General features: G+C 47.2%; 1 protein-coding gene across 1 annotated transcript in view; it reads right to left on the bottom strand.

The window, feature by feature from the left end:
* Positions 1-16,513, bottom strand: part of CDK15 (cyclin dependent kinase 15) — a 66,977-nt gene that overhangs the window by 8,324 nt on the left and 42,140 nt on the right. The window contains 2 exon segments of the mRNA XM_079980581.1: positions 9,415-9,554; positions 14,907-14,955. Coding sequence (XP_079836707.1) covers positions 9,415-9,554; positions 14,907-14,955 — 189 coding nt within the window.

The raw sequence follows: 16,513 nt of genomic DNA, 5'->3' as shown, positions 1-16,513 counted from the left end.
CAGATGGGCGGGGTATAAATAATAAAATTATTATTAATATTAATAATAAAAATTGTAGAGTCGGAAGGGACCACGAGAATTATCTAGCCCATCTCTCTGCAATGCAGGAATCTTTCACCTAATGTGGGGCTCAAACCCACGACCTTGAGATTAAGAGTCTTGTGCTCTACCAATTGAGCTATTCCTCAGGGGTAATATGCTCTCAGACACTGATAATGCTTCTTACTTGCCCAGGTGAAGGATAGAAAGGGCTGGGCGTGCATATAGAAACTAGGTAAAATTCACATTTGTTGCTTTGCCCACTTTTGCCTGTGACCTTGCCCACCACTGGCATGTGACTCTGAGAAGATTACTTAAAAGAAGAAGAGGAGGAGTTTGGATTTGATATCCTGCCTTATCACTATCCAAAGGAGTCTCAAAGCGGCTAACATTCTCCTTTCCCTTCCTCCCCCACAACAAACACTCTGTGAGGTGAGTGGGGCTGAGAGACTTCAGAGAAGTGTGACTGGCCCAAGGTCACCCAGCAGCTGCATGTGGAGGAGCAGGGAAGCGAACCCGGTTCCCCAGATTACGAGTCTACTGCTCTTAACCACTACACCACACTGGCTCTCCAGGGAATACTGCTCCCCACCCGTGACATAGTGAGTCTTCTGTCCTGACTACCAATGACATGAAGCAGGGATGACAGCACTCAGTGGTCGGTGACCAGGATCCACACAGTGGTGTTAACAATAATACATTTGGAATGCTCGCCACAGAAAGGCCAATCTGCATTGGAAGTGGAAAATTAGGTGGGGGTGGCGCTGTGGGTTAAACCACAGAGCCTAGGACTTGCCGATCAGAAGGTCGGCGGTTTGAATCCCCTCGACAGGGTGAGCTTCCGTTGCTCGGTCCCAGCTCCTGCCAACCTAGCAGTTCGAAAGCACGTCAAAGTGCAAGTAGATAAATAGGTACCACTCTGGCGGGAAGGTAAACGGCGTTTCCGTGCGCTGCTCTGGTTCGCCAGAAGTGGCTTAGTCATGCTGGCCACATGACCCGGAAGCTGTACGCCGGCTCCCTCGGCCAATAAAACGAGATGAGCTCCGCAACCCCAGAGTCGGCCACGACTGGACCTAATGGTCAGGGGTCCCTTTACCCTTTACCTTTTACCAACCACAGCTCCAAAATCATTAAAGCGGTGGCAGGGATGGGAGTGCGGATCTCATGAATGAAATTCAAAGCACTTTTCCGCAAGTTAACGCTGCAATCGCCCCAAAGAGTAAGAAGATTCTTAAGTATGCAATATCAACAGCTCTAGCTCACAGCCACAATTTACTGTTTTCCCTGGTCTTTACTTAAGGAAATCTCACATCAAAGTCAGCTACTCTGGTGAACAGACTACTTGGGGTCAGCTTAAATTCTGACAGGGAGTGGAATTAATTACAGTTCGAAGAACTATTCAAGAAGGGATAGAAGGGACCCTTGTTATCACTAAACTATTGTGCACCAGCACCAATATGGTCTGGCAATACGAGACTGGACTTACCAAATGGAAGTAATTTTCCCCAGGGTTCATATATTTCCATTAATATGTATGGGAAAGTGCAGCAACCTTGCCTTATAGACCTGGGTTGCACATCATGCTAAACCATGGTGTACTGAGCTATCGCTTATGAAATGATAAACCACGATGTATTATTATGTATGTATTATTATTTATTGAATTTATGTACCGCCCTATACCCAGCGGTCTTAGGGCAGTTCACAGAAAAGATCAACATAAAAACCACAATATACATAATCAAAATCAAAACAACAACCCAATAACGTAGCTAAACCATGGTGTATTAAACTATTGTTTATTAAACTGTGGCTTAGTGTTATGTGTGAAGCCTGCCCAGCAGTTTAACTATAGTTTGCTTGCTGCCAAAAAAACCCTCAATTTGTAGCTATGGTTTACTGTTGGTTTATAAACCTTGGTTTTCTTTAACTGCCTTTGGTTCCAACTCTATGTGGCCAGCAGTGCACATGCGGCCTCATGTGTTTTGTATCTGTAACGTTGGATGTGTATTTTGCTTAGCATCTGTTAGAATTTAGCCTTCAGTGGGCCAATCTATATATGGAAGTCATTTTTCTACAAACGTAGTTATTTAAATAATTTTTAACCTGCCTCTTCAGTCAACAAGGGCTCCCCGAGTGGCTTACAGGCAAACTGGAATTTATGGGTGAAAAGCGTGGTGATTGGTATAGTCTGAGGGTGATTTGTGGGCTATGCAGCCAATCGGAACCTACGGAACCTGCATTGGGCATTTGGGTTCCAAAGAACATTCGCAAACTGGAACACTCACTTCTGAGTTTGTGGTGTTCAGGAGCCAAAACGTTCGACTCGCAAGGCGTTTGACTTCCGAGGTACGACTGTATTGCAATTAGTAGCAGACTCTTGACTGAATTCTACGATTGTGGGCTATTTGTTGAAGTCAACTTCTTCCAATCATTTTTAATTTGTTGGACTTACTGACTGTCAGATGAAGTTTACTTTTCTACAGGAATACATATATGCATCCCTCGCCACGTTTAGGCCATAGCTACTCAAAGCAGTAGGTCGCCGATCAGAAAGTCGGCGGTTCAAATCTCCGCGACGGGGTGAGCTCCTGTTGCTCGGTCCCTGCTCCTGCCAACCTAGCAGTTTGAAAGCATGTCAAAGTGCAAGTAGATAAATAGGTACCACTCTGGCGGGAAGGTAAATGGCGTTTCCATGCGCTGCTCTAGTTCGCCAGAAGTGGCTTAGTCATGCTGGCCACATGACCCGGAAGCTGTACGCCGGCTCCCTCGGCCAATAAAGCGAGATGAGCGCTGCAACCCCAGAGTCGGCCACGACTGGACCTAATGGTCAGGGGTCCCTTTACCTTTACTCGAAGCAGTGGCCAAGGAGAGGTCACGAGATTCTCTCTCGCAGCAGCAAAGCAGCAGCCACAATCGCTTGGGAGAAGCACCTGCTCACCCTCCTCCCCGAGCTCAGTAGCAGTGGCACTGGCAGGGGAAATCGGGACATTTCGGGATCAAATCAGAAGCTGGGATGGCTTTTGTAATTCCGGGACTGTCCCTGGAAAATCAGGACACTTGGAACGTATGCATTTGTAGCTCCACCTGCTTCTGTCATTGACCCTGCCCAATGAGAAGGAGGATCAGAAAGTCAGAGGAGAATGTGGCCCTTCTGCTTGAAAAAGGTTTTCCACCCGTGTTACAAGGGAACAAGAAGCCCCCCACCCTTCCTGCAAACTTCCCACCTCCTTTTTGCTGAACCGAAGCAAAGCAGCCTCCTCTGCCGGCAGCTCACAATCCGACGCAGTTAACATCTGATCCTTCGCATTCTTTTCAATAATCGTTAAAATCTTGTTGTCATCATCAAAACTCCTTTTTTAAATAAAAAAGCAAACTTTGCATCGTTCATTTATCTCCCTCCCACCCACCTAGTCACCCCCTGTGGCAATTTGCAGGAAAGAGCGGTCCTTGCTATAACAATTTCATAACAATGTCGGGGGGGGGGGGAGGGCGATCTCTCTTTCGTATCCTCTCAGATGAAGATAACAAGCTGAATCTTTTACACACTGCCGCTTCAAATTTGTACTTGAGCATACGAAAGCTAATCACCAGCATCCCCCAGACTAGGCTACGGCCAGAACACAATCTTGTATGCACTCAGAATACTAAATTTTATATAATTCAATTAAATTAGCTGCAGTGACCCTGGAACCCAAATGTCTTGCTTGATTGTGAAAGTGCAGGCAGCTGTTTGTCGGGAGTTCTTTGTTTTGTTTTTTTGAAATCCTGTTGTTGGGTGATATCCAATGTTAGCTATATTCTGAGTAGACCCACAGAAATCGATTGGCTTCAGTAACTTCACCCCATTTATTTTATTGGTTATGACTAGCATTAGTAAAGGTAAAGGGACCCCTGACCATTAGGTCCAGTCGTGGCCAACTCTGGGGTTGCGGCGCTCATCTCACTTTATTGGCCGAGGGAGCCAGCGTACAGCTTCTGGGTCATGTGGCCAGCATGACTAAGCTGCTTCTGGCGAACCAGAGCAGCACACGGAAACGCCATTTACCTTCCTGCCGGAGTGGTCCCTATTTATCTACTTGCACTTTGATGTGCTTTCGAACTGCTAGGTTGGCAGGAGCAGGGACCGAGCAATGGAAGCTCACCCCGTCACGGGGATTCGAACCGCCGACCTTCTGATCAGCAAGTCCTAGGCTCTGTGGTTTAACCCACAGCGCCACCCGTGCCCCATGACTAGCATTGGGTACCACCTATTATCGTCATTGCAATCATAGCGAATTCACTTGAGAATACGAGCTTGCTGGGTCGCAAACTGCAACGATTTCTGCCTGAAAGACTCTGGTTGGCTTCCCAACACGTTGGGTTGCCATGATGACATCATGGACTTGCCCCCAACCCACCAAGGTCCCACGGGCTGCAATTGGGGTGAAATATCAGCCATTGTAAGAAACATTCCAAAATACCAACCCAGGGGACTGGGAAATGCATTCCTCATATGGAAATGATCCATCTCCTCTCCAGGAGTGACATGTTGTGTTCGCCAATCTGTTGCCTTCCTTCTTTCCTCCCCACCTTTTCCCCTCCTGCGTTTCTGTCTCTTTGCTCTCTCCCCCCCCCCACACCTCTCCCCCCCCCCCACACATTCTCTCTCTCTCTCCTTCTTTTCCTGTCTTTTGGCAGGGGCACTTTCATCTCCTCCCTCGGGGATTTGAGATGTCACTGCAGGAAGTGCTTGTCTGCCTCTCAGGCAGCGGCAGAGCCCTGTGGCTTTGACAAACCTCATTTAATTGGGAGGAAGCCAGGAGGGTTTGAAAGAACTGAAACATCCACGAAACTCCTTTTATCAGGCATAATTTAAACTCTGCATGGAAAAAAAACCTATATGTATAAAGAAAAGTCAACTCTCCCCCCCCCACCCTGCTGAGAGTCCTCCCCTCCTCCTCCTCCTCCTCCTCCTCCTCCCCGGCCTCCTACGAGATTCCATCTTTTCAATTTTCTAAAAGTGTCAAAGTAGATTTGTGCTCTGCGGCTGGTTGGGTAGAATAGGGATGCAGTTCTCTCCCTTGCTCTACACACACACACACACACACACACACACACACACACGAGAGAGAGAGAGAGAGAGAGAGAGAGAGAGAGAGAGAGAGAGAGAAGGCGGGGGGAGTCCCCTCGCACATGTGGACCTTGTTGTGTGCATGCAACAACTTAGTTTAATTCCGCCCATGAATCTCACGGTCTTTGGCGGCGTCTGCCCAGCCTGCGACATGCCTCCAAAGTCAAAATCATTTATTTCCCACCCGCCAACCCACCCACAACCCGGGCCCAATAACACGACGGGAAAAGCCTGTCAAGAGTTGTTTTCGTACGCAAAGAATATTGCGTCTCTGTCTGTGAGGTCCAGCTTTAATTCGCTCTGAGGTATTTCTACTGCTGTCAGTTATCACGTGAATGGCCCTAGGCTCCCTTGGTGGTCCTGATCATGGCCTTGAGAAGGACCCCTTCCAAGGTGGCCAAGACTGGAGTGATGGTAGCAGTGGCGTAGCGTGGGTTGTCAGCACCCGGGGCAAGGCAAGTAATTTGCGCCCCTAACCTGCCGCCGCTGCCAGCTTCTTCTTGCTGCTGCCTGGGCTGGGGTATTTATGGTAAGGTAGCCACGGTGGCGGCGGCGGGTCCGTGTCAGGTGATCTGAGGCGACGAGTTGCCGCTGGCGCTGCCGCCCAAACGACGCCGCTTGCCCGGAGGAGGAGGAGGGCAGAGAGGCGAGGAAAATGCAACATGGCCCAGCAGCTGCAGCAGCAGCGGCAGCAGCGGGGCTGTGAGGAGGGGCTGCCTGGCGCGCCCTCCGCGGCCCTGACGCGTGGGGACCGCGGCGAGCGCTGAGAGCTGCTGCCTGCCGGACGCCTTCAGCCCGGACGTGTGCACAACTCATCGGTTCCGCGAGACATGGGGCTCTGCTACAGCCTGCGCCCGAGGCTCTTCGGCGACTCCGGAGGCGGCGAGCGCCCCCCCCAGATGTTGCGCCCGGTGCGGCCGGCCCCCCTGCACCCCTCACGCTATGCCACTGGATGGTAGCGAAAATAGGGGCCTGCCAGACATATGGGGGCCTCATCCAGAGTTCCATGGTGACTGGATTTCGTGAAGACTTCCATTCAGACAAGCGATTTGGCCATCGCTTATGTGAATTTGAGGGACGGGGAGGCCCACCCCAAGAAAAGAAGTGGAGATGAGGTGGTCCAGTCCCACCTTTCCCCCCTGACCCCAGAGAATTCAATGAGGGAGATAGCAAAGGTCCAAGGCGTGGGCCTCTTGGGCCTTGGGAGGGATGGAGACCTTCAGACGAGAGATTTCCTCATGAGCCTGAGGACTATGGACCAAACAGAGATGGCGATAAAAACGATAAAAGTGAAATTCTAGGAGTCAATTGCAGGAGTCAAATTTCAGACTAAGGACTGGAAATTCAAAAACTTGTCACCTGGAGGGCCACCGAAAATAATGAATAGAGTTGGGGCGAAAACGCAACCATGATTAACACCTGATCCCACTGTGAATGGTTCACTTTGAGAGCCATCAATCTGCGATTGTTGGTGTCATATTATCATAAAAGGTAAAGGGACCCCTAGGTCCAGTCGTGACCGACTCTGGGGTTGCAGCGCTCATCTCGCTTTATTTGCCGAGGGAGCCGGCGTTTGTCCACAGACAGCTTCCGGGTCATGTGGCCAGCATGACTAAGCTGCTTCTGGTGAACCAGAGCAGCACACGGAACGCCGTTTACCTTCCCGCCGGAGCGGTCCCTATTTATCTACTTGCACTCTGACGTGCTTTTGAACTGCTAGGTTGGCAGGAGCAGGGACCGAGCAACAGGAGCTCAGCCCGTCATGGGGATTCAAACCGCCGACCTTCTGATCGGCAAGTCCTAGGCTCTGTGGTTTAACCCACAGCGCCACCCGCGTCCCTTCATATTATCATAGGAACATGCAAGCCCACTCACCACAACAAGGTGAGTGAGGCTGCTGCGACAGCCCACACCAGCAACCGGAGTCCTCCACCAAGGTGCCCATGGGAGCCTGTGTGTTTCGCCCAGCAGCCCAGAGCAGCAGAGGCATGTGCCAGGGAGCGCATGGATGGGCAAGTGGGCTCCTAGCTACTCTGAGCCAGAGTGGAAAGGAGTGGGTTTTCGTGCCCCTCCCCCTGGGCCTTTCGTTCATGGCAGAGGCCAATCTGAGAAACCCCTAAGATAAGGTTACCACACATCCCCATTTCCTGGGGACAGTCCCTGTTTCTACAAATCAGTCCCCAAAGAAACTCTATTGAAGTTGAAAAGTGTCCCTGGATTCATTGAAAAAAATCTGGTAACCTTATAGGTGTGTCCCTGAATGGAGGATGGCTTTAAACACGAATTCAGTGTCTGCAAAAGCCTTAGAAAGTAGACATCTTCCTGACAAGAAAGCTTCTCAGAAAGCGTTGAGGGCCTTCTGGCAGTTCCCTCGCTGCGAGAAGCCAAGTTACAGGGAACCGGGCAGAGGGCCTTCTCTGTAGTGGCTCCTACCCTGTGGAACGCCCCCCCACCAGATGTCAAAGAGAAGAGCAACTACCAGACTTTTAGAAGACATCTGAAGGCAGCCCTGTTTAGGGAAGCTTTTAATGTTCAATGTACAGTGGTACCTCGGGTTAAGTACTTAATTCGTTCCGGAGGTCCGTTCTTAACCTGAATCTGTTCTTAACCTGAAGCACCACTTTAGCTAATGGGGCCTCCAGCTGCCACCGCGCCACCAGAGCACGATTTCTGTTCTCATCCTGAAGCAAAGTTCTTAACCTGAAGCACTATTTCTGGGTTAGCGGAGTCTGTAACCTGAAGCGTATGTAACCTGAAGCGTATGTAACCTGAGGTACCACTGTATTACAGTATTTTAATATTTTGTTGGAAGCCGCAGAGAGTGGCTGGGGAAGCCCAGCCAGATGGGCGGGGTATAAATAAATTATTATTATTATTATTATTATTATTATTATTATTATTATTATTATGCCATGCACAGGGAGATTTTTTTTAGCCCTGGATACTTTCTGGTGCCTTCCCCAGCTTGGTGCCCTCCAGATGTTGCAGAACTTCAACTTCCATCAGCCCCAGCCAACATTGTCAGTGATCATGGATGCTAGGAGTTGTAGTCAGTGGTTTTTTATTCATCTGGGTTGAAAGTAGGCGCCATTGCAGGCCAGCGGTCCCGTGTCCCCCCCCCCCCCCCCACTTCTTGCCTTTATGAACTTCTGAGAAGCCCAAAATGAACATTTCAAGTCAAAACGGAAGATGGCCAGCATGTGCGAGTCTACACTTATTTTTAGATCAATGACTCCACCTAGCTCCTACCCATGCTGTCTAGGTTTGTCATTGCTTCTTGGGAGAAAAGCAATGACAAACCTAGGCAGCATCTTAAAAAGTAGAGACATCACCTTGCCAACAAAGGTTCATATAGTAAAAGCTATGGCTTTCCCAGTAGTGATGTATGGAAGTGAGAGCTGGACCATAAAGAAGGCTGATCGCTGAAGAATTGAAGCTTTTGAATTATGGTGCTGGAGGAGACTCTTGAGAGTCCCATGGACTGCAAGAAGAACAAACCTATCCATTCTTAAGGAAATCAGCCCTGAGTGCTCACTGGAAGGACAGATCCTGAAGCTGAGGCTTCAATACTTTGGCCACCTCATGAGAAGAGAAGACTCCCTGGAAAAGACCCTGCTATTGGGAAAGATGGAGAACACAAGGAGAAGGGGACAACAGAGGACGAGATGATTAGACAGTGTTCTCGAAGCTACCAGCATGAGTTTGACTAAACTGCGGTAGGCAGTGGAAGACAAGAGTGTCTGGCGTGCTCTGATCCATGGGGTCACGAAGAGACGGACACGACTAAACGACTAAACAACAACAACATGACTCCACCTAGCTCCTAGCCATGACTGGTCAAGCCACAGGGCAGGGCCAATTCTTATTTCCTTTTCCTCAGTCCATCTCCCATGTAGTGGCGATGAGCTTTAAGCTTTCCAGTCAGGTCTCTACTGCTGTATGCGTGAGGGCCCTTATGAGCTGCCCTAGCCATCTGCCTGAATCTAGGAGAATGAGTGTGGTAGGGCGCATTTATTTGACCAGTACCAAAACCAGGGGCAACCCCCAAACCAGCTAGGGAGAGAGTTTGCTGTAGTTTTTCGCACTTCCGTGGGTGGTGATGATGGCTGTTGTCAAACTGGCACCGAGCCACCCAGTGACTTACTGTAACAACGTTATGGTGAATTCTGGCACCTATTTTTCTTGTGAGAAAAGAACTGGTTGTAGTTCAACAACATCTAAAGGGCACCTTGTTGAGGCAGTTGGAATATAGAATGACATACCATCAGAAAGCTGGTGCAGCTGAGAAGGTAAATTGTTGAAAAAAGGATGGAGACATGCTTTCTGTGCTGAGATCCTGTCCCGTGGACAAAGTTTTAGCATTCTCGTTGCCAAGTCTTCAGCTTCAGATTCTCTGCCCAGCCTAAAAAAAAAAACAGAGAGAAATAACCAACACCAAAACAAAACCTTGAGCCATAGGTTTAGCCACAGGAGAGACTCTGCCAACCTGGTGCCCACCAGATGTTTTTGCACTACAACTTCCACCAGCCCCAAACATCATGACTGTGTCAGCTTGGGCTGAAGAAAGCTGTAGTTCAAGGTATCAGCTTGAAGAAGGCTATCACAGGGGGATCTTTCATGAGCAAACTGGCCAAAGCTGGGCGAAGGTGAAAGGTAAAGGTAAAGGGACCCCTGAGCATTAGGTCCAGTCATGGGCAACTCTGGGGTTGCGGCGCTCATCTCACTTTATTGGCCAAGGGAGCCGGCGTACAGCTTCCAGGTCATGTGGCCAGCATGACTAAGCCGCTTCTGGCGAACCATAGCAGCACACAGAAGCACCGTTTACCTTCCCGCCGGAGTGGTATCTATCTATCTACTTGCACTTTGATGTGCTTTCAAACTGCTAGGTTGGCAGGAGCAGGGACCAAGCAACAGGAGCTCACACCATCACAGGGATTCGAACCGCCGACCTTCTGATCAGCAAGTCCTAGGCTCGGTGGTTTAACCCACAGCGCCACCCACGTCCCTTTGGGCGAAGGTATAGACAGAGAAATTTGAAAAATTGTGTGTTAACAACTCAGCCACAGAATTATGCCAGTTAAAGGTATATAAATGGGTCAATACATTTTGCATCTCCTCCAAATTTATTCCAAGTTAGGGACCTAACTGCTGGAGAATGCTTTAGACTCATTTCCAGAGAAAGCTTTTTTCCCCCTCCTCCAAAGCCATCCATTGTGAAGCAAAATCACTACTTTGCAAGCAAAGGATTTAAATGCATGGGAAGGACCAATAGCAGACTAATGCAGTGCATATTGCTTTTGTTACCATTAAATTTTGGCTTGAAATTGCAATGGTCATACTTGGGTCCAGTCCAACATTGTCCCCACTCACCCCAAACCTAAGAACAAATGTATACATTGGATTGAACAGCCAGGATTCTTTCCAAGCTGCACACAATTCTTTTACTAAATTTCTGGTTATGAAATGAAGACCCAGACCAAAAAGTATAATGTTCTGGTAGGAATAGACTATACTGAGTACTCTGAAGGTAAAGATCAACGAGGGTAGTGATAGGTTATCCAAGCTCTCCTTAATAATTGGGTGACAAACAGCTTGTTTTGCTTTGAGTCAAATGCTGAACTTAGGAAATTGATTACATCATTGGGGGGAATGATGAGGTAGGAAAGGCACAATAACTTGGGAGTAGGGGAGTTGAGGGACACGGGTGGCACTGTGGGTTAAACCACAGAGCCTAGGACTTGCCGATCAGAAGGTCGGCGGTTCGAATCCCCGTGATGGGGTGAGCAGTTTGAAAGCACATCAAAGTGCAAGTAGATAAATAGGTACCACTCTGGCGAGAAGGTAAACGGCATTTCTGTGCACTGCTCTGGTTCACCAGAAGCGCCTTAGACATGCTGGCCACATGACCCGGAAGCTGTACCCTGGCTCCCTCGGCCAATAAAGTGAGATGAGTGCTGCAACCCCAGAGTCGTCCGTGACTGGACCTAATGGTCAGGGGTCCCTTTACCTTTACCTTTAGGGGAGTTGAATGATGGTTGAATAGGAGGTGGCAGACTTAATACTTGGTACCCCAAGTAAAATCTCTAGACCAAAGTGAGGACACATACTAGTAAGGGTTTGTAGATAGAGACAACCACTTATATTAAATCAGTTGGTGCCCTTTAACTGAAAAGGATATTTCTGAAACAGCTGCCTTGCTCCTTGCAATGAGAGGGCCAGTCCTGGCCAACGCACAAGTACATGCAACTCCAAATAAACCTGCAAGAGAGTGGAGGCATTTATTTGTCTACCAAAGCTGAGCCAAAGCCTCCCTGGGGAGGCTTATAAGGGAGCAAAGTCACCCTGGGTTGGTTTTTGGGAGCGGGTAAGAGCGGAGGGGCAAACCTGTGAAATTGGTGACATGTTCCATTAACTTTGCCAGAAAAGTTATGCATGGAAACTTTGTTGTGTCATTATGGCATTCAAAGGGGAGTGGGGTGTTTTTAACCGCCCTGTTAATCACTTCATCATACGCGAAGAATGTACTTCAGATGCTCCATAGATCTGACATCAGAACGTTTTATTATATAAGCGCTCTGACTTCCTAGCCGAAACACTGTTGAGCCACTGCCATTCCTTGTGGACAGACCAATGGTCTGATGTAAATCACTTTCATGTCACAAATTTGTGCTGTTCCCCTCTCTACTCCCCACAGCTATGTCTTGGCGGGCGGGGGACAATTCAATGCCAAGTGGCTGACTCCTGGGAAACATGACAGTCTGGAGTGTAGGAAGCAAAACAGAAGACGAAAACACCGCCAAGCAAACAAAAACAGTGCCCTGAGTTTTATAGCATTTAATTTGCTTGCTTATTCAGAGCGTCGGGTGGCCTGTTAGAGCTCCGGCTGCTGTGTCTCTCCTCACACCCTCCCCAGCCGGGCATTTCCCTCCCAGATGACATCACGCCGCTGGGATCTGCTCACTTTCATTCTCAGCCTGGAGCCCCAACCAAAACATACCCATAAAACGAATGGGCTCGGAGCGTGAATATCTCATGTCAACTGCCAACGCCTTTTGAGGAGAGGGGAGGTAGCGGGGCGGGGGGGGGCGAAAAGAAGCAGGAGCCATTTACACACACAGAACTGAGGGCCAAATTCTACCAGAACTGCAACAGAGTGCAGATAGGAATGCCTTATTACTGAAGTTCCATCTGCCCTATACAGTGGTACCTCAGGTTACATACGCTTCAGGTTACATACGCTTCAGGTTACAGACTCCGCTAACCCAGAAATAGTGCTTCAGGTTAAGAACTTTGCTTCAGGATGAGAACAGTAATCGTGCTCTGGCAGCGTGGCAGCAGCGGGAGGCCCCATTAGCTAAAGTGGTGCTTCAGGTTAAGAACAGTTTCAGGTTAAGTACGGACCTCCGGAACGAATTAAGTACTTAATCCGAGGTACCACTGTACATTCAAAGCAGCATAATGCAGCGCTACGATTCCCAGAGTCTGCTGGGAAGAGGTATTGACTGTTAAACCACTCTGAGAATTGTGGAATGCTCTGCCCAGGGCTGGGGCATATGGACGCCTTTTGGCACCAGGCAAAAAAAAAATGTTCCTCTTAAACCAGGCCTTTGGTTGATTGACATCCAATGCCCTTTTAAAATGTGTTGGGAGGGAGGGTTATTGGGTTGTTTCCATTTTTATTTAATGTATTTTGTGTTTTTATCTTGTGAACCACCCTGAGATCTGTGGGTATAGGATGATGTACAAATTTCAACAACAACAACAACGCCACTTTTTAGTTCTCTGTGGGCAATGCTTTGCCCCACCTGCCCTGGGAATACACCTCAGTTTGGGATCTCTCTCTCTCTTTTAAATAATTTTTTATTGGAATTTTATTTACAACATAACATAACCCCCCCCCATACACAAAACCACCCTTATTAAACGTGAACATAACATACAATAAGCATAACATACAACAATACAAACAACCAAATAAAAGACTTCCTTTATCCTGTATCTGGCCTCCTTATTTACTTCTTATAAACTGTTTCCTTTTTGAATAATAAGATTTTTTTCTAACTATAACTTAAATATCCACCAAGTCTCCTGCAGACATTATTCGAAACTGGTCCAGGTATGTATTTTAGGACACCGTTTTGTGAAGTATTCTCTGCATTTTCTCCATGTTTTTTTGAAACTCTTGTCTAGTGTGATCTCTAATTGCCTCTGTTAATCTAGCCAGTTCAACATACGCTAACAGTTTGTCTTGCCATTCCTTTTTGGTTGGCAGTTTCTTTTTTTCCAGTTTTTAGCAATTAGGATCCTTGCCATTCCTGTGGCATAGAGGGATATTTTCTGATCTTCTCATGAACCGGGTGCCTTCTTCACTTCAAATGCTTTTATGCGTGTCTACATACTTGCACATGCGTATGGGACGTGGGTGGCGCTGTGGGTTAAACCACAGAGCCTAGGACTTGCCGATCAGAAGGTCGGCGGTTCGAATCCCTGCAATGGGGTGAGCTCCCATTGCTCGGTCCCTGCTCCTGCCAACCTAGCAGTTCGAAAGCATGCCAGTGCAAGTAGATAAATAGGTACCACTCCGGCAGGAAGGTAAACTGCGTTTCCGTGTGCTGCTCTGGTTCGCCAGAAGCGGCTTAGTCATGCTGGCCACATGACCTGGAAGCTGTACGCTGGCTCCCTCGGCCAATAAAGCGAGATGAGTGCTGCAACCCCAGAGTCGGTCACAACTGGACCTAATGGTCAGGGGTCCCTTTACCTTTTTTATTGTCAACACTAATATATATCTACATCTATCTCTATCTCTATCTCTATCTCTATCTCTATCTCTATCTCTATCTCTATCTCTATCTCTATCTCTATCTCTATCTCTATCTCCATCTCCATCTCCATCTCCATCTCCATCTCCATCTCCATCTCCATCTCCATCTCCATCTCCATCTCCATCTCTATCTATATATTGCTGAGCCTGCACTAAAGATACCAGGAACCTGGGACCTTCTCAAATGCAGTTATCCCTACTTCAGAGTAGGCATGGAGGGGCCTTAGCCTTTCATTCGGAGCTCAGGAAGAACGCAGCTCATCACAGGGACCCCGTCTGATAGCAGTTATCACAGAATTGTAGAGTTGGAAGGGAACTTGAGAGTCATCTCAACCCATCTGCAGTGCAGGAATTGCTGACCCCAACCCCTCAAGATGTGTGTACCGTATTTTTCGCTCTATAAGACGCACCAGACCACAAGACGCACCTAGTTTTTGGAGGAGGAAAACAAGAAAAAATATATTCTGAATCTCAGAAGCCAGAACAGCAAGAGGGATCACTGCACCGTGAAAGCAGCAATTCCTCTTGCTGTTCTGGCTTCTGGGATAGCTGCGCAGCCTGCATTCGCTCCATAAGACGCACACACATTTCCCCTTACTTTTTAGGAGGGAAAAAGTGAGTCTTATAGAGCAAAAAATACGGTGTTTATTAAGCATTGGGCAAGCTGGTAAATATTTCAGCCTGGGCTTTTACAGAGTGAATACCATAAGCTCAGAGAACTCTTGCTTCATACCGATGACTTGACTTGAAATGGTTCACTTGCGGCTGCTTATAGTTCATGCAAATAGCCCAATAATGATGTCTTTTTCTGCTGCTACTATAGACTACTTTGGAGTTGCCTTATTCTGACTCCAAGTCTGGAGTTAAAAGCTTGCATATAAAAACAAACAGACCCTAAGGGAAAGCATGATAACGCTGTCATAGGTAGTTTACCTGTCACAGATCATTCCGAGCCTCCGAGGGTTGCTGGCGAAGAACCTCTCTGGAAAGTTAATATGCAATCACCAGATTAAACAAAACCCAAGGAAACAGTCCAAACCATGCACTTAGCTTTTCAAATCCTGCTATAAAATCTGTTGGTGGTGTATTTATAAAGCTACATTGCTTCTATAAAGCGTAAGTACTGGTATAAAGCGATTCTGTAGAGCTCTTTACCCATTTGCTAAAGAATATAGGCACCAACACTTGAATTTTCTTTTTTTCTTTTTTTCAGAAGACAGATTCTGCAACCAGGACTCCCAAATTCTGCAACTGAAACAGGTTATGTGGGTACAAGTGACTGGGTTAGGATTGCCAAAATAGTGGAAGGCAGACAGGGAGATGTAACAGGAGCCATGAAAACCAGCTGATATGTTATGTGCGACCATCTGTTTTCTCACATGACCTGCTACAACTATACAGGGAGGCACAAAATCCGCAATCTGTCACTGCCTTACAGTGTCTCATTGAAGAGATACAACTTTTCCTAGATTAAAATAGGCAGGAGTCTTAAGCCCTCTTTTTTTCTTGGCCATTGCTCTTTCCTCTCTTCTGAATAACTGGAGTCTCAACCACCCCCTCATCCTTTTGGCACTGCTCCTAAGGACTAGATACACCACTCAGAGATTTTAAAAATACTTCACAGGGTTGTTGAGCTCCATGGAAGAAAAATATGGCATATAAATGAACAATAAGTAAATAATCAGTAATAAAATACAGTGGTACCTCGGGTTACATATGCTTCAGGTTACATACACTTCAGGTTACAGACTCCGCTAATCCAGAAATAGTGCTTCAGGTTAAGAACTTTGCTTCAGGATGAGAACAGAAATTGTGCTCTGGCGGCGCGGCAGCAGCAGGAGGCCCCATAGGCTAAAGTGGTGCTTCAGGTTAAGAACAGTTTCAGGTTAAGAACGGACCTCTGGAACGAATTAAATACTTAACCTGAGGTACCACTGTACAGTAATATTAAGTGTTTTGTATACCAGTTAGAAATTTAAAAATCTTAAGTGGTTTAGAAATTCTGATCAAGAGATGTCATGTTATCCTGGGCTAGACATTACCCTTGCCATCGGTTATCAACATCTTTGCGGTGAGTTTCGTGCACACTCAAACACGCTCACACACGGCGCTCTATTACAACTCCAAGTGTCAGTCAAGGGTATCATGGTGAGTTTCCCTGTCAGCAATCCACATCAATGGCAGTTGCCGAGATAGAGAGGAGAATTCACAGCGTGTAACAACACTTAGGCAGGCTTTAAAGACTTTCCTAGACAATTTGAAAAGGATTCTTTTTTTAAAAAAATAATATTTATTAACATTTTAAAGACTACAAAAGAAAGACTACAAAAGAAAGGGGAAAAAATTAAACAAAACAATACAATACAACACAAAAACAAAAACACCACACAACACCAAAACACCAAATCAACAAAACCAAACAAACACAATTTAAAACACATCTAATAAGTTCAGTATCTTAACTTTCATTTACTTGTTTCAACGACCTCCTCACACCTCCCTTTTTGTATTCCACTTTAATTAACTATTTCAGCAATTCC

Source organism: Podarcis cretensis (assembly GCF_951804945.1).
Source record: "Podarcis cretensis genome assembly, chromosome: 1".
NCBI classification, from domain to species: Eukaryota; Metazoa; Chordata; class Lepidosauria; order Squamata; family Lacertidae; genus Podarcis; species Podarcis cretensis.
This window is presented reverse-complemented; position numbering and strand designations above follow the sequence as displayed.